The 16,406-nt window shown below is 51.3% G+C and overlaps 9 protein-coding genes across 9 annotated transcripts; 7 read left to right on the forward strand and 2 right to left on the reverse strand.

The window, feature by feature from the left end:
* Window positions 1-6,834: 6,834 nt before the first annotated feature.
* Window positions 6,835-8,775, forward strand: CHC_T00005670001 (hypothetical protein). Its single transcript, XM_005717219.1, has one exon. The coding sequence runs from the start codon at window positions 6,835-6,837 to the stop codon at window positions 8,773-8,775; it is 1,941 nt and encodes a 646-aa protein (XP_005717276.1).
* Window positions 8,776-9,109: 334 nt separating this feature from the next.
* Window positions 9,110-9,250, forward strand: CHC_T00005671001 (hypothetical protein). Its single transcript, XM_005717220.1, has one exon. It carries the CDS (start codon window positions 9,110-9,112, stop codon window positions 9,248-9,250), a length of 141 nt encoding a protein of 46 aa, XP_005717277.1.
* Window positions 9,251-9,781, forward strand: CHC_T00005672001 (hypothetical protein). The gene has a single exon (XM_005717221.1). The coding sequence runs from the start codon at window positions 9,251-9,253 to the stop codon at window positions 9,779-9,781; it is 531 nt and encodes a 176-aa protein (XP_005717278.1).
* A 2,663-nt stretch (window positions 9,782-12,444) lies between these two features.
* On the reverse strand, window positions 12,445-12,816 carry CHC_T00005673001 (hypothetical protein). Its single transcript, XM_005717222.1, has one exon. It carries the CDS (start codon window positions 12,814-12,816, stop codon window positions 12,445-12,447), a length of 372 nt encoding a protein of 123 aa, XP_005717279.1.
* Window positions 12,817-12,824: 8 nt separating this feature from the next.
* On the reverse strand, window positions 12,825-13,553 carry CHC_T00005674001 (hypothetical protein). Its single transcript, XM_005717223.1, has one exon. It carries the CDS (start codon window positions 13,551-13,553, stop codon window positions 12,825-12,827), a length of 729 nt encoding a protein of 242 aa, XP_005717280.1.
* An 8-nt stretch (window positions 13,554-13,561) lies between these two features.
* Window positions 13,562-13,738, forward strand: CHC_T00005675001 (hypothetical protein). Its single transcript, XM_005717224.1, has one exon. The coding sequence runs from the start codon at window positions 13,562-13,564 to the stop codon at window positions 13,736-13,738; it is 177 nt and encodes a 58-aa protein (XP_005717281.1).
* A 16-nt stretch (window positions 13,739-13,754) lies between these two features.
* CHC_T00005676001 (hypothetical protein) lies at window positions 13,755-13,883 on the forward strand. The gene has a single exon (XM_005717225.1). The coding sequence runs from the start codon at window positions 13,755-13,757 to the stop codon at window positions 13,881-13,883; it is 129 nt and encodes a 42-aa protein (XP_005717282.1).
* A 4-nt stretch (window positions 13,884-13,887) lies between these two features.
* On the forward strand, window positions 13,888-13,968 carry CHC_T00005677001 (hypothetical protein). Its single transcript, XM_005717226.1, has one exon. It carries the CDS (start codon window positions 13,888-13,890, stop codon window positions 13,966-13,968), a length of 81 nt encoding a protein of 26 aa, XP_005717283.1.
* A 781-nt stretch (window positions 13,969-14,749) lies between these two features.
* Window positions 14,750-15,409, forward strand: CHC_T00005678001 (hypothetical protein). The gene has a single exon (XM_005717227.1). The coding sequence runs from the start codon at window positions 14,750-14,752 to the stop codon at window positions 15,407-15,409; it is 660 nt and encodes a 219-aa protein (XP_005717284.1).
* The last annotated feature ends 997 nt before the right edge of the window (window positions 15,410-16,406 follow it).

The following is a 16,406-nucleotide window of genomic DNA, read 5'->3' on the forward strand; positions in this document are numbered from 1 at the left end:
GTTTTGATTCAGCTGTCGAGGTATTAGATTCAACTGTTAATGCTAACCACTCTAGCCTACCTTCCACTTTCTGCGAAGCTATGAACAGTACAGAAAGAGATGAATGGCTGAAAGCAATGAACGAAGAGTTTGGCACCTTCATATTGAAAATGTGCGACGTGCGGGGCCCCCACCGCCACGGCAAGCGCGCTCCCCCAGCCGCGCGTGCCGCCTGCTGCTCCCGCTTGCCGCCCCCTTGCCGCCGCGCCGCGCGGTCGAGACCACCGCGCGAAACAAATGTCCCCCTCAGAAACTTTTTGTTCTGGAAAGGAGCCAACCGCTGTTCGAGATCAAAATCCCATGCGTACGCAGTGTACACGTGTTACAGCTGTAAAACAGCTGCTGGGCGTTACAATGGTAGATATCTGAATGACATGCCATGTATATGGGCAGACGTGGATCCGACAAAGATATGTGCATTATATGCATGCGGTGGATATGTAGAAGATGTGAACTACGACTCTGAACGCGGCGATACTCAGATGACATGCGTCTGATGCGACATCCCCGTGAGGTCACGTCAGTAGGTAATCAGACGCCCGTCAATGCCATATCATCCTATCTTACACATATCATTGCCCAATTAACCCCCCAAAATATGACAACAAAAGGGCACTTTGCCATATCGGAACACATGTCACCCCCATGTCATTTGCATATCATGCACCATCTCTGACATGTCATATCCATGTCCCAGACATGTCAAAATAAGTGACTGGGTGAAAGGGCACGTCGGTTTCTAATGCCCGCAATGGATAGGTTGCACGTTCAGCGAACGGTTCGAGAGGTTCCCCGGGGTAGATGCGGCTTCGTTGTTTTATTCATGAACGCACTGCTATCGCAGTGCATGACGTGGTTAAACGAATATATCATCGTCGAGAAGCTTAACGAAGAACGCATTCGTTTAGACGACATATACTGATATGTTTCAGTACTCCTACTGTCTCATTGCACGGGTTTCAGTTTTCAGAAAACTATCTCACTAATGGGCAGTACTGGGAGCGTCTGTCCTTCTCTTGACAGAGTGCGATTTATTGCGAGCAACATTCTTGCATACTCCGCTACTGGCCGTGGTAACCAGGGGGATTCTACATGGCAATCAAAACGTGACCAAACACAGTGTCTCTCCGAGTTTGAGGTATTGGCGTTTAGAGACACAAGAAAGATATTTTTTACTCCTTTGCATTTGTTTGCAACTCTCGATGACGAGCTTTATGGTACGAGAGCTGCAGATAATCAAGTGAAGAATTTAAGCTCGCGCAAAGCCGATCGAGAAGGCCATTCCGCAGACGCCATTGCTGATGCCTTGTTCAGAATCATCATGGCACTACATTTTAGAAGAAGAGGTGAGACAGTAGTTGATTCTGTGCAAAAGATAGTGAGCACTTTGACGGAAGGAAGGGGAGGGCAGGCCCTTGGAGGTTTTATTATAACGGACGATCGAGGTTATGAGAAGGAATGTATTCTTAAATGTCTGATGGAATCTGGGATAGGCTCCATGCTCATAGTGCTCATAATACCGGAACACATTTTCCGAGCTCATCTGTTCGTCGGTAAGTCGTTCCTTGATCCACCTCGTTATGATGTCGAAGACGACGATGAAGGAATGAATAATGCCAACATTGCACCAGGTAGCGTAAATGGCAACGACGCGCATGCAAAGCGAGAACGACAATGGCATCAGGGAAAATGAAGCGCAAGAGGTCTCTGGGGACCAAGAGGGGCAGGGGAGCTCGTCAGCACTGCACCCGATGCGCAATGACAGGCGATGGGCTTATATTGTAGATAACTCCCCTCACTTAGGTCCGGTATGCTTTTTTGCGACGAAACGCGTCAGACGAGACGGCTCCCGTGCAGTCGGTAATGACAAGATGACTGCCATTGCCATTCACGAGCATGGGAGCGAAAAGTTTGCCAAAGTCATCAGGTTCCTTTACAATGTACCCAATTTAATTAATGACTATCTGAGAACATGGATTGCTGTACCGAAGGGCTGCATTTTGAACACGGTTTTGTCTAATAAGCGTGAAACTCTTGGAGCTGTTGTGCGTCCTCCGTCGCCCCCGCAGGATCAGAAAACTTCATCGAAGCTGAGGTCCTAAAGATGTGTACTGTTTTATCAGTGGGGCAAAGATGCGCCGACTGGTTTGTTCTCAGGCAGTTTTGCATAACGGGTACAAACGCTGGAAAGATACTGATGAAAAGTGGACTTGTGCGAGCTTGTTTAGGAATGCAAACTGAAAGGGAGGAGGAAGAACCCACACCAGCGCAGTGGTTGAAGCTTTTTTGTGACGGGTGGTGTAGTGCAAAGGTATCCACAGAACAGATGATGTGAGGATCAGCAAATGAGGGGGAGGTACTCAAGGCAATGGAACGGATGCCGTCTTTGCAAGTGGTGTATGAGTGTGGAATGTTGGGGATTAAAGGTAAGGACTAGTTGGCGTGCTCCCGGGACGCCTTGGCCCTCATTGATGTCGATAAGCTGGGGAATGATGCGTGGAGGGCGTCTGACAATGCAAACAGTGGCATCGCCTTTGGAGAACAAGTTTTAAATCTTGACTCTGTTGAGATTAAGACTAGGGTTGCACCAGGAACTGTAGACTCTGCTCTAACGCTGGCTGCTGCTAACATCATTACCTGCGACGTTGGGGACGAAAGTTTTCGCCAGTTTGTTCCAGCAGAACACATAGGGCAGCTGCTTCACCAAGTCTTGGTGACTGCGGTGCAATTTTTCATGTACGTTGTCGCAGCAGAAACGGGTATTCTTTACACTGTCGTTGCGAAATGCTCACAAACAATTGCGGAGACCTCTAAGGAGGTGCTGCAGGCGAAAGCAGATTCTATCGTGACGTGGGAACATTTATACGATGCGGAGGTGGTGCGTCCAAGCTTTGCAGATGCGGAACTATTATCCACACTCAAGTCAAGGCACTCTTTTTGGCGCGTTTTCAACGAATATGTGAAAGAAAGGGGTCCCTTTCCTCCCCAAAAGCTTTTTATGCATTCCTCTCAAAGCCTATACTCTAAAACAAAAGGAGGAATAGATGGTGCTACGCAGGCAAGAGCAATGTTACGCTCATCAACATCACATTTTAGGTGGGAGCAGAAGTTGATTTCCCAGACCATCAAGACGTTGGCCATAAATGGATTTATATCCTGGAGAATTTTTCAGAGACGGGATCTTCTCGAAGACGGAGTTTCCTTTCGATCTTTAGACTCATACAGAAACGCTCTTAATAAGGTCCAGGCGATGGCTGATTTTATTCATGATGTAGCTATGGAACTGCTTTCGTACGCAGATACGATTCAGGACAGTAGGGACCAAAGCGAAGATCAAGAACTAGGCGAAACTACTTCAGGAGATGCAACGTGATTAAGGAACTTGGCCGTAAACCGTCGTAGCAACAGACTTATATTTTTTAATGCTCCTGACGGTGTGCGTCCGAGACTATCAGTTCAAGGGCATGAGCCAAAACAGCAGCCCAAAGCTTTGTAGTTGGTGCTTGGCGGACAAAACGCAGGGGGCTGGAGAGGACATCGTTCTTCATACAAATGCAATCTTTGTAATGTTCATATTTGCATGAGGGTGTACCATGGTTTAAGAAAAAGCTGTTGGTCACTGTGGCATTCGTCCACAGAACTAGTGACGCGGACCACCACTGCCCCATCTCCATCTCGAAACAGAGCAAACGAAAATGGGTCTGCTCTGCAAAATGTGACCCCAAATCGCCGAGCCCGGAACGATTCGGGTATCTCTTTAGAGCCTCCGAGGACTAGAAGGCGCATTCTTGAGAGTGACACTCCGCGGAGCAGCACCCCGCGGCAAACACGACGTACTTCTCGACGGAGCAATCGCCGTGAAAGAAGCCAAAGTGCATGAGCATAAGTAAAGAATGGCCTCAAGGGCTTCAGTTGGTCTATTTTGCCCTTCTCGGACCGTGCTGCTGATCACTATACTCATCATGGGGAGTATTTTGGGTGTTTTTTTCTTGGCTGAGAACCCGAAATTAGAGGCTCTCTATCTTCCAAACCAGTAGTTTTTGGCTCTTGAGACTCTGCCAAATGGTTGATATCGGGGTCGTCTACCGGTAGAGGTTGGTTCGGGGGCCCCTGAACCAAGTTTCGTGACGGACGCTCAAATATGGATCGAACTTTTGTTCGGTGAAAGATCCATGATCAATATACTGATAATAAGCGGCTGGCATTAGGGATATTATGAAGATACTTGTCAACTTATTTATTTCTGGACTTGTGCTTTGTCGACATGACGGAAAAAGATCACCTCTCCACTACAATTGATTTCTGTTTAATGAAAACTGTAAGTCCTTTCTGGTCATTTCTAGAAATGCCTGGCGAAGAAGGTCTTTTGAGTAACATTGAAATGTTCTGTGTTGTTAACTTCAAAACGAAAAGGCCAGTTTAAAACGGCAATCAGGTGCTTAAAATTTGTTTGATTCCTGGTCTCTCAGTGTATTCACAACTGCTATCAAGATGTCCTGGAAGATGATACAGTGCCCACGCGATAACTACAACACCGGGGGAGACCCCCCTTTGTTGCAGTTATCGGGGATTTTCAGTTTTCAAATCTTATGATAGGGCCTAGCATATATCCCATAAGATTCTAGGATCCAACACCTCAAAAGTTTTATTTGAAAAACATATATATATTTTGACTATCTTTGGCCGTCGACCATCTGTCGCCTGATCGAGGACTGAATTTTTGTAACCCCTTCAAAACAGCCCATATGACGCTCTGGAGGTATGTTACAAATGTTGCAGTAATCAGATCTGAAACGGTCTTATTTTTTAGCAATTTTGAGTGACCCCGGAGATGGTTCCCCACTTGCTGTTTCATTTATCAGGTACAGTGAACCCTCCCAATTAGGATCATTCTCCATATCTTTAGTACGCCAAATGCGCACTTAAGTGAGCATTTGACAGTTTTCAAGAAATCCGTAAAGTTGCCAAATGCGCACTTAAGTGAGCGTTTGGGGCTTAGAATTGTCCCTTTTGTCAGCTCATTGTAGCCCCAATGGTGCAGAGAACATCTTTATGACACACAGACCTACATTCCAGCAAAAGAGCGGAGCATTTTGCATGTTCATTCATTCTCATTGGACAAATGGTTGCCGCGCTACATTCGAGTCAATCACGAACGCCGACCACCCCCACGCCCATCGCCTTCGCCTTACTCCAACACGAAACCCTTCTCTGAAGCCTACACTCTACCTGTTTCTTGCTCCTTTCATCTCTCACACCCTTTCGCGCCCCGTGTGTAGTGCAGTGACTCTGGGCCCTTTATCCCTGGTCACCGCCGTCGCGGGGCCGCGCTCCCCGCCTTTGACACGTGTATGGTGTGCGCTCCCGTCTATGACACGTGTACTCATCCAATGTGTACGCGTACACTTTGGATGATACCACACGTGTATGATAAGCGCACCACACGTGTACTGTGCGCGCACACTTGGGAAGGTACCCCACGTGTACCGCACGTGGCCACACGTGTATGACAATCGTATGACACGTATATGATACGTGTACAACACGTGTACGACACGTATACATACGTGGTGCCCACAAGTTTCTACGCTAATTAGCGTCTAATGCCAAGTGGCAATTCTAATGACGATAATTAATTATTCAATTACCCATTTAGTAACCGACGCCGACGACGGCGCTCGGCCTATATAGGTCGGGTGTCGGAAGGCGCTACAGTAAAGAGGCATCAGGTGATCGGACCCCATCTCTGGTAGGATCCTCTACGGTTCCTATCTAGTTGGCTAAGTCTGGTACCTGCACCCTTCGTCGTCATCCTTTTTCTTGTTTTTCCTTTACCTTTTTCCCTATTTTCTACGTTTCTACGCTACACTTCTCCTTCCTTCTTTCTTCTCCCTTCTTGTTTTGTTCTTCTTCGACGCCGTCGATAGCGGTCCGCGACGCGACCGCCACACCCACTCCTTCTAGTTACTCGATTCCGAGTACCCCTTCACGCGCCGACCGCGACTCTACACGCGATTCTCGCGTTACCTCTGAGCTACCACGGACAGAGGGCCCCGAACACCCTGGTGGTGACTGGACATACCGCTTTCCCTCATAGCGAGATTTACGCCCTCGTTGGCGAGTGTGTCCACTGCACAACACCGTGATACTGCCCAAACCTCTCTGGACCACGTCTCATTATTTAATCTGGGTGTGCCTTGACGCGCCTTTCTCTACATCCGTCCACTTTGCCTGAGTGTTCATCGCCCGCTTGCAGTCGCGTATCGCTTGGCCCTCCTGCAGTCCACGCCTCATTAAGTGTCACAACACGGCGTGCTGTACCTTCAAATCCTTCAAATCCCTCTGTCTCTTATCAAGAAGCACAAACAACACAGTGATACATTACGTGCTCCTGCTGCAGTGGGTCCCAAAATGGCAGCGGTAATAAGAGAAGAACCTGCAGATTATGTCGCTCCTTCTTCCCATGCGGATGATTTTACAGCATCTGGAGAGAATCAAGATGAGGGGCAGGATGACCGAGGACAATTTAGAAGTCGTGGACGAGGCTCAGGGCGTGGGCGAGGGCAAGGCTCGAGGCGTGTTCGAGGTCGTGGGATGGGGCGTGTAAGAGGGCGAGGGTTTGGAAGCGTGCGTGGTCGGGGAAGAGGGCCCGCAGGAGGTCGCAGAGATTCGACTTTTGAAGACCCTTCCAATGGATGGCGCTTGCGAAAACCGGCATCCCACGGGGTCATGCTTGAAAGTGAGTTTTCAAAGAGCATAATCGTGGAGAGGGCGCGTTTGTTCTGTACTTGGGCGATGAGTCAACTGAAGACTGCACGGGTTGCAAATGAAGTGAATTCAACAAGGGCTGGGCATCTCATTTTACTGATGGACGACGTGTTGCAACATTGCAGGAAGTGGATGAATGAGCACATAGCATTGCATTCTCTCGGAACACATCCGATCGGTCTCGATGATCTCTATCGGTATGTTGCAGTTCTGCTTACATCGCACCTGACCGGGTTGAGCTTTGAGAAAACAGTTGATTTGTTTACCCGCCTCAACTGCAATCCACCTTCTACTCATCGCGTCCGATTCATTAGCAGAAATAATCTGGCTCACTCGGCAACTGGTAGGGGTAGAGGCGAGAGTGCATGGAGCGCGCAGCGGGATGAGACTCAATATCTAGATGCGTTCGAGAAGGCCGCGTATGAAATGACTCGCAAAATCTTTCTTTCACCCGTCCACACTTTTGCGACGCTAGACGACGATTTATACGGTACTAGGGCACGCGACAACCAGGTCAAGACACTGAGCATGAGAAAAGCCGATCGTGAAGGTCATGCGGCCGATGCGATTGCAGATGCTCTTTTTTGCGTAACAATTGCAGTTCGTTTTCGTCGCAGAGGCGAACCCCAGTCTACGAACGTTCTCGAGCTTATTTGCACATTGATAGAGGGCAGAGGGGAGCAATGTCTTCATGGTTTGGTGATAAAAGCTGACAGAGGATACGGAAGCGAGTCACTGATTCGCACGCTTCTGCAACATGGCATTGGATCCATACTTGTAATGTCACAGCATTTGCTTCGTTGCCCTCCGTTTGTGGGCAAGTCTTTCATCAGTGTCAATAGGCAAGACGAAGAAGAAGGGGATAGCGACCCTGGCCAGGCAAGTGAGGAGGATGTACTCGAAAGCGCTGTGCTCGCATTTGACACACACGAAACAGCATCTGCTCATGCCCGAGGGACTTCCAGCGACGGGGCAGGGCAGCTGGCGCAAGTGACTTTACAGGATATCGGACCAGGCCAGAGCAGTTCACAAGATGAAATGGATGGTATAAACGGAATTGGCGCCCGCAGGATAGAGCTCGACCGTCGGCGCAAGTTTGTAATTGATGACCACCCGGAAGCTGGACCGGCATCGTTTTTTGCCATCAAGTCTGTAAAACCATCTTCTCGGGGACACTCGAGTTCCCGCACACCGGGTCGGTCGGAGGTTACCGCTGTTGCAGTCAGAGAAAACGGCACAAAGCATTTTAGTAAGGTGCTTCGATTTTTTTACTGCGTCCCGACTGCTATCGCTCGGACTATAGAGACATGGGTGGCGGTTCCGAGAACAGAGCCCGTTTCGCACATGCTTTTTAGCAACCGTGATGACGAAGGATTAATCGTCACTCCTTCTCCTAGTTCTTCAAGTGACAAAGACATGGTGGAGCATCTGTTGCTTCAGAGATGCTCCGTTCTTGCAGTAGGCCAGCGATGTGCTGACTGGTTTGTCCTACGACAATTTCGCTTAACCGGAACAAGCGCCGGGACTATACTTCTCACAGACAGCACAGTTCGCGAGTGCGTCGGTCTCCCACAACGACAAGGTTTTGACGAAATAACTTTATCAGAACGGCTTAAATCCCTTTCCCAGACCTGGTTTGGTGCTTCACGGTCGACTGAAGCAATGAAGCGTGGGTCTATGAACGAGCGGGGTGTGTTTGCAGCACTGTCATCTAAACCATTTGTGCAGGCTGTGTACGAATGCGGTATGCTCTCGAGGGCAGACGCAGATTGGATGGCTTGCTCGCCGGATGGAATCGCACTCATCGACACTGGCCAGCTGGGGATTTCTGAAGACGTAGCTGCCCATTCATGGATGGACCTCGCATCAGTTGAGATCAAGACTAACGTTGGAGTATCAAGTTTAGACAGAGCGATCGGCATGGAGACAGTAGATGTAAAAACTTGCAGAGTTGGAGATGCCACATGAATGAAATACGTTCCAACGGAACACATGGGGCAGGTAATTCATCAACTGCTGGTGCTATCAGTGCACTATCTAATCTACGTGTCTGCGGCTGAGGTTGGAATCATGTACATTCTGGTTGTACGGTGTAGTGATGATACTTTACACATTTGTAGCGAAGCCTTGAGGAGACGTGCTGATTCATTTATTGCCTACGCACATGATGAGGAACCACAGGTACCCCATTTTGCGGACAGAAACTCTCGCCGTACTATTGAGGAGCGCTTTCCTTTCTGGAGGACGATAAACAAGTACGTCAAAGAGAAGTGCCCATTTCCGCCTCTCAAACTGTTCAAGCATGCCGCTCAAAGTCTTGATTCAAAGACGAAAGGTGGAGTCGATGGTAGCACACAGTCGCGGTCGATACTTCGCTCATCGACATCTGCGTTCGCATGGGAGCAAAACATTGTGTCACAGACATTCAAGCCTTTGGCTGTAAATGCATTTATTGCGTGGAGAATGGCGCAAGGAGAACATTTGCTTCAAACCGCGGAAGCCTTGTAGACCTTGGCCACTATCTCACGCCTTAAATAATGTTCTGAGTCTTGCAGATTTTGACATTGACGTTTCACAAGAGTTGCTGCTGTATGCGGACCAACTGGAAAAGGAGAAAAGTCGGCAAGAAGAGGACACTGAGGAAGTCACTGATGCTGAGGCAGCTCGGCTTTTTGCCTTGGCACGAAAGCGTCGGGGAAAGCGGCTTATATTTTTTAACGCGCCGGACGGGATTAAGTTACGTCTGCACGATCACCCACAGAAACAAAGGCAGCTACCAGGGACACCGAAGTATTGCTCCTTTTGTGGCAGCAGTGCATCTAGGGCAAAGCGACATAGAGAAAGCTTTATGTGCACTGCCTGTGATGCACATATTTGTACCAGAGTACACAATGGGCAGCGTAAGAGCTGCTGGAGCATCTGGCATGAATCAAAGAAGCAGAAGCCGAGGGATGGAGGAGCCAGGTCTTTATAGGCGTAGCAAGGACTACAGTGGTGTAGACGGGCACAATTAGGGAAGAGTAAGAGGCTGGTACGTGCGAAGAGTGGGGGCAGCGCTGAGGCTATGCCGAACCTGCGAAATCAGTACCACAAACTAAATTCAAATGCTCACTAAAGTGCGCATTTGACAAATTTGGACGTAGATGATGGCTGCAGAATGAATGTTTCTCGAAGCCGTTCATAGCGACAGAAAATTGTATTCCTTCATGGAAATTTGGCATAGTGGTAGCGGCACATGTCTTCTATCGTCTCCAGAAGTTTCAAGCTCTGAAGCCTCACAACGCGTGAACTACGTGTGTTGAAATGATTTGCGCACTCAAGTGCGCATTTAAAACGTGTACTGTACTAGGGATATGGATATCCTCCGTAAACGGATAAAAAGTCGAGCGACGTACTCTGTAGCTTACAAATTTTTACCAAAAAACAATGTCTGGAAAAATTCCTCAATTGGATACCGGGTTCTGAACGAGGTGAGCAATAAACGTGATCGAGAGTTGGTTCCTCTCCTGTGTGAGGGGGCGAGCTGCCCGCGGTCACACAACTTTATGTCATCCAGTCCGAGACTGGTGGGCGCGATACCGCGCCGCCGTCAAGTGTAGATTACTAATTAATAGTTAAATCTACGATGGTGCGCATACAAAATTCTCCCTTTTGGTCCGACTTCATTCGTCGGCCAATGCCAGCCGTCCAAGTATGGACGGCGGCGGTCCGGAGCGTTCTTATTGGATGAAATGGCTTTCGCCACCTCATGGCCAAAGGCCCTATGATATGCCTATCTTGGCAGGTTCAATGTGAAATAAGCATATCATACAGACCCCTCCTACTTAAAATGTATTTTATGGTTACTTTTGAGCGGCCAAGGCACAAATTACCCCGTAACCGTTTATTCTTGATCGATCCGTTCACAATCTGCCCAATAAATTCCAATCCCCGTCTGAGGCTGCGCAATTATCATCATTCTCGACAAAAACATCTTTCTAGCATATACTCCTGTTGGTCCTCCCCCAATAAATCTCCTCTGATCGCAAACATTGCGTGTTGTCAGCACCGTAGCCATCTGCCCCCGTCAAGCGACAATCGTCGATGAAGCGCTCTGAGCTTAACCTCGCCCAAAAGCAACAAATATGTGCAGAGTTCCAACGGCGCAAAAAGAGCAAGGAGCAGACGTCACAAAGCGCCCTTGCGAAGTGGGCCTCAGTACAGTTATCCCTTTCCAAACCTCCTGCTCCAGCTGTCATGTCCCGCATCATCAACGGAAAGTATGGTTTTCGTCCCGATATCTCTGCGTACCAAGAAGGGGAATTGCACAGTCCAGACGACGATAAATACATTTTTAAGTAAAGCACAGACATTCTGAGAGATGCAGGTCACCGTGACACCGTTATGATACGGTCTCCGGATGTGAATAACCTCCGCAAATGGATACGGATTACGTCCACCGAGCGTATCCATATCGAGAGGGTTCACTGTAGTTGCAGTTATCGGGGCTTGCAGTAATCGCGTGGGCACTGTATTGTCGAGGGCATGTATGTTAAAGAAATGCGCTCCCACAGTACCCTGGATATTGCATGAGGCGAATCGCTACGGGTAAAGTTTACAGTATGTAGACACTCCGGAGCTACTGTAGCACAGTAAGGAGAGTGAAGTATGAGGCCTCCCTGTCGCAGCACGTCATGTCTTACAGTATTGCAGAAATTACATTACAGTACAGGCGCGAAACGAGGCAAAGCGTTGCAAGTGCGCCAAAACCTGTGCCCAGTCATCTGCAGTCGGGGAAGGCTGGGCCACCTGCGTTCGCTCCACCTCTCTCCCCCCCACTACTAAACAATCCCGCGAAGCCCTTTGAGTTTCGATGATATCCCCTAGTCGCAATTGTCTGAATTGACACGCTTACCGACGCACGCGGAACAATGCCAGACTTCATCGCAGTGCAATGCTTCCAATGCAATCACTATCAGGTGAGTCAGAAGCGCAAGGACAGTAAATTCGTTTGCAAGCTGTGCGGCGCCAAACAAAGCGTTCGAAAAGTACGGTTCCTACCAACCTTTGAATTCTGTGCTGTGCAAGTTTCGCTTGTGAACGCGCGACACTGACCGAGCCTCAACTGTGGCATTCCATGCTGCGTCTCATGCCAGATCGTCGCTCACTCGCACAAGGCTGCTGATGTCCGAAAGTTTGTTCAGAAGATCAATCTCACCCGCGGTCAGGCCGAAGAGCAGTTTGAACAACTCCAGGAACCTCACGGCGGCGGTGGCCTCACCGCTGTGGACGCCACCGCAATCGAAAGCGAAGGAGCGTTCGGAAATGGCGCAGAACGTGCTTGCAACTTGCAGGGTTTCGACTCAGGAGTTGTCAGTGCTTGTCGCGAAGCTGACCATGCAAACTTCTCGGACAGCAGCGGCCAATTGAACACATCTTCAAAATGGGCGCCGTACGAAACTGCGCTTCGTCATAATGAAGCCCAATGCCGGGTCGACGAATCTGGCGAAGAGAACGACACAAATGATGGCTACAACCAAGATAACCAACCCGTATTTGTAACTGCGTTACCAGACGGCAATTCAAGAAAGCCACGAAAGCGAAAGCGAAACATATCCAAACCCGACGGCTCACTAGAGTCCGCAAAGCGAGGGAGTTTCAAAGGTGATGTGAACAACGATGTGGAACGCTTTGGCCAGCACGCCGAAGCTGATATGGCTTTGGGCGCCATTCCGAACCGCTGCGGTGAGGCGCAATGTGCACTCCCGGCACTAGCTTCTCGCAAAAAAACGAGCCGGAGCAGAGGCAGCCGCTGGAACAAATCAATACATGCCACGCCTGCGCTTTCCCCTGCGCACCATATTCTCGATTTTGCTGATGGATTGTCAACGACCCTTGGCGGGGACGAAGTCGTCGAAGAGGACATTGCCTACTAGAAATTTTGGCGAGTAAACGTCTGTTTTTAACTGCTCGCTGCCCATTTCCCTTACAACATGAGCGGTACGAAAACGATGCCATATCAGCGGACATTAGTCCCATCAACTTGAATCGTTGGCCGCCTCTGCCAGTTGCCGGCACACATCCCTGGCAAACGCCGCCTGCAAGTACATAACCAAGGGATAGGAGAGCCACGCCATGAACGCATGCGGCCTCAAAAAACTTCTCAGGTCAAAAACAACGTCTCCATTTTCCTTCTTGCTTACCGACACGACCTCCTCCCCCCTGAGCACATGCCTACTGGTTGTCCCCCACGCCACCGACAAGCTGCGTCTCCGTCTTTGCACGGCCACGACTTTGTTCACATTCGAGGTCCACACGAAGGGCAGGACGCGTGCGACAACGACGACTACATCGCCCTTCGCCCAGCGCAAGGCGTGCCCCTGCCGCCAGAAGCGCACCCACGGCGTCTCAAGCGCGTCGGCTGTTTCCAAGGCCTTGGCAGCCTTGCGCCAGGCGTGCGTGCCCGTGCCGATGACGCGGGAGAGAGTGTTAATGCGGTAGCCGGGGGGAGAGGCAGTTGCGGCTTGTCCGACTGAGGGGTATGGGCCGATGCTGGCCGCGCGCGAAGAGGTGGAGAGGGCCGAGACTTGGGCGGCGTGTGGTGCGCCGCCGAGGGAAACGTCGACGCCCGCGATCCGGAAGGAGAGCGGCATTGGCCGCGCAATATGGGCAGATGCGTTTGCGGGAGGGCGGGGATCGGGGAATGAAGGGGGGCGGCCGTAGGTGAGAGGGCCGGTTTTTACTTTGCGGGAGTGACATATCCTCATGAGATAGGATGAGATCTACTGTATCTACTGTACAGCAGGCAGTGGGAGATGCATCCAGAACACGTGTCCATGACCGATGCTCATGCTGCAGCTCGGCTGTCGATTGGATTCGCCCAACGTCATTGTCGCCACTCGCTCCGGCGAAACAGGGCTCGCAGGCACCATCACCGCATGGAGACGGTTAATCTCAAGATATAGAGCATGTCCGAAATCCAATGTCCCGACATAACGGCGTCTCACGAGACACCTGAACGTTCACATGTCTATTCGCTACCGAAACTGCTATTCACAGATTGCGTGCATTCATACATGTGCCTCATGAAAGCATGAAAGCATGAAAGCACATACTCAATTCCGATCCCCCTTCGTTCTGGGTTTGATGCAAGGCAGCAGGGGGTGCCCTGGCCGCAGTTAGGGTCAACAACTAATCGTTCGAAAAAGTTTTGCTGTCACAACAGCGCAGAAAACCACAAAAGATCCCTTCCAAGTGTTTGTCACGCCCTCGAGTTCAAAACTGCGCCACCATACTGCCCATCCACTCCGTCTCAGGTTGCGTATTGACGCTCTTCCTCTGTGGATACTTGGGCAAAGGCTTCACAACGTAATGCCTGTGTGTGTGGCACTCTTGCATTCCCCTTGACGTGCAATGCGTCTTGCAGCTTAGATTCGTACATCCACTCTTAATCATTTGCGCACAGTTATGATGGACGCAATTCTTATGGTCGATCATATGCGATTTGCACTGGGCTTTCTTGGGCTTTCGCCATTTCTCCTTCTTCGTCAGCTGCCGCGGGTACTTTTGCATCTTCCTCGCCATCCTCCCATGCATGACATCATGCACAATCTCCTTGTACGTCTGCTCCGAAAACACGTGCTCGCACGCGCTGCGCAAAAAGTCCTCCTGCTGCTCCTCATCCCAGCGATCCTCGACCACGACTTTTGTCTGGGCATGGTCTGCCAAAATTAGTGGAAAGAGGGCGGTTACATAGTCCTGATCCAAATCCAGTTGCAAGTTGCTGCCCCCACACACGCATTCCGGCTCATTCCTTGCATAGCCGCACGTGCAATTCCTCATAGACCGCATGAGCACGAGCGAGCGACACAGAAAACCGGTCTCCTCCGGCGAGAGGTCCTTTGCCAGATGATAGATAGCCTTTGCATGCCTGAGGCCGAGCGTGCTCTCCATGGGCCACTCGATGAGCGCGCCCGCGATATCCGCGCACGCGGCCTCTGGGATGACGCTCCTCCACACGAGGTCACGGAAGAAGACGCGGCCCATCTCGGGGTCCGGGGCGCGCTGGCCTTGCGGGAGCAGGAAGACGAGGTCGGCGAAGAGCTCGTGGGCCGCGCCGCAGAAGCGCCACAGGACGGTCATCCAGTCGACGAAGCGCGGGCGCCACTCGTGGTGGATCTGGCGCAGGAACTGGGAGTTGCGGCGGCTCTTCGTGAGCTGGACCAGCTGCTCGCGCGGGTACGTGGTGGCGATGAAGACGAGGACCTCGTGCGGGCGCCAGCCGTCGAACGTGAGGCACCAGTGCTCGCGCAGCTGGTACAGGCGGTCGCTGTACACGTCCTCGACGTGCGGCGCGGCGGTGGCGAGCGGGCCCCGCGGCGTCGGGAAGTGGTGCTCCCACTCCTCCAGCGCGTCCGCGACGGCGGAGCGGAAGCAGTGGTTCGCGGCTCGGCTCATGTCGTTGCGCGGCGGGGGCGCGCCGTCGGGGGCGCAGCCGCGCGGCAGCATCGATCAATGGATGTCCATTACGCTCGAGGTGGCAAGAAAGTGTTTCCTATCGGTGGCGGGGCTATGTCAAGATGTCGGACGCAGGTTGGTGTGCAGAGCAGGTCGACAGCAGTGAAGGCGTGGAGTGGAGCGGGCGGTGGTGGCGAAGGCTCGAGATTGTACACGCGTCCGTGCGACCGAATGCTTACAGTGTTTCCCACGAAAAAAAGGAAAAAGTTTTTGAAATAAAGTGGATGGGGATCAAAAGACACGTACAATACGTGTACAGTACCAAGGGTAGCTACACATGTACCGTGCAGCAACACTGTCGTCGCAACACGAGACAGGCAGAGGCACCTTACCTTGCCCAGCGGAAGGAAACAGTGCAACACAACTAGCTACCCTTGGGTATAGTGCAACACCATCGGCATCGTCGCAAGACGAGACAGGCATCTTTTCTTGCCCAGGGCAAGGAAACGATGCAGTGCAACACCATCATCGCAAGACGAGACAAGACAGGGCACCTTACCCTGCCCAGCGGAAGGAAACGATGCAACGCAACTATCAATAACATAACTATCAGTAACATAACTATCAATGACATCCCGTCTATAATCGGAGATACGCGGAGGGTGATAGAAAAGAAAATCGGCGCGGAAGACCCATGCACACTCCCTGGAACACCCGCACCCTCCTCAGCCTATAAACCTCTGTAGGGCGGGCGCCCCAGGCGGCGGGGCCGTTTCCAAGTCGCTGGCGATGGCACCTCCCACCAGCATCGGCGATCCATCCTCCGGCACGGGCACGTCGCCTCGCAGTAATTCTAGCTAGAGTTAGTCACTAGAAGGCACCCTTCGAGTGGTAGGCGACAGGACATATCACTCAATTTCAACATCAGCACTGACTCCAACACGCAGCCCGGCCTATAGCGTGTGACGCGGGGCGCGCGGGGGGCGGCGGCCAAAGTGACACACACGTAGGGCGTCTCTCGCGTGGGGGCCGGGGCTGGGGAGGCACGCCCCTGTGCGCGTCGGGGGAATTTTTTTCGCTGTTGCGCGGAGACAAGCCCGCGGGGCATGGGGGCGTGGGGGCGCGGCGGGGCGCGGCGCAGCGGGCGCGACGGGGCGGAGAGA

The sequence above is a fragment of the Chondrus crispus genome, genomic scaffold, assembly GCF_000350225.1.
Source record: "Chondrus crispus Stackhouse genomic scaffold, scaffold_307, whole genome shotgun sequence".
NCBI classification, from domain to species: domain Eukaryota; phylum Rhodophyta; class Florideophyceae; order Gigartinales; family Gigartinaceae; genus Chondrus; species Chondrus crispus.

Coding starts and splice junctions, on each gene's coding strand:
- CHC_T00005678001 (XM_005717227.1), top strand. CDS start 14,750: ATGAGCGCGCCCGCGATATCCGCGCACGCGGCCTCTGGGATGACGCTC.
- CHC_T00005672001 (XM_005717221.1), top strand. CDS start 9,251: ATGCATTTATTGCGTGGAGAATGGCGCAAGGAGAACATTTGCTTCAAA.
- CHC_T00005673001 (XM_005717222.1), bottom strand. CDS start 12,816: ATGTCCGCTGATATGGCATCGTTTTCGTACCGCTCATGTTGTAAGGGA.
- CHC_T00005676001 (XM_005717225.1), top strand. CDS start 13,755: ATGTCCGAAATCCAATGTCCCGACATAACGGCGTCTCACGAGACACCT.
- CHC_T00005671001 (XM_005717220.1), top strand. CDS start 9,110: ATGCCGCTCAAAGTCTTGATTCAAAGACGAAAGGTGGAGTCGATGGTA.
- CHC_T00005670001 (XM_005717219.1), top strand. CDS start 6,835: ATGAGTCAACTGAAGACTGCACGGGTTGCAAATGAAGTGAATTCAACA.
- CHC_T00005674001 (XM_005717223.1), bottom strand. CDS start 13,553: ATGAGGATATGTCACTCCCGCAAAGTAAAAACCGGCCCTCTCACCTAC.
- CHC_T00005675001 (XM_005717224.1), top strand. CDS start 13,562: ATGAGATCTACTGTATCTACTGTACAGCAGGCAGTGGGAGATGCATCC.
- CHC_T00005677001 (XM_005717226.1), top strand. CDS start 13,888: ATGAAAGCACATACTCAATTCCGATCCCCCTTCGTTCTGGGTTTGATG.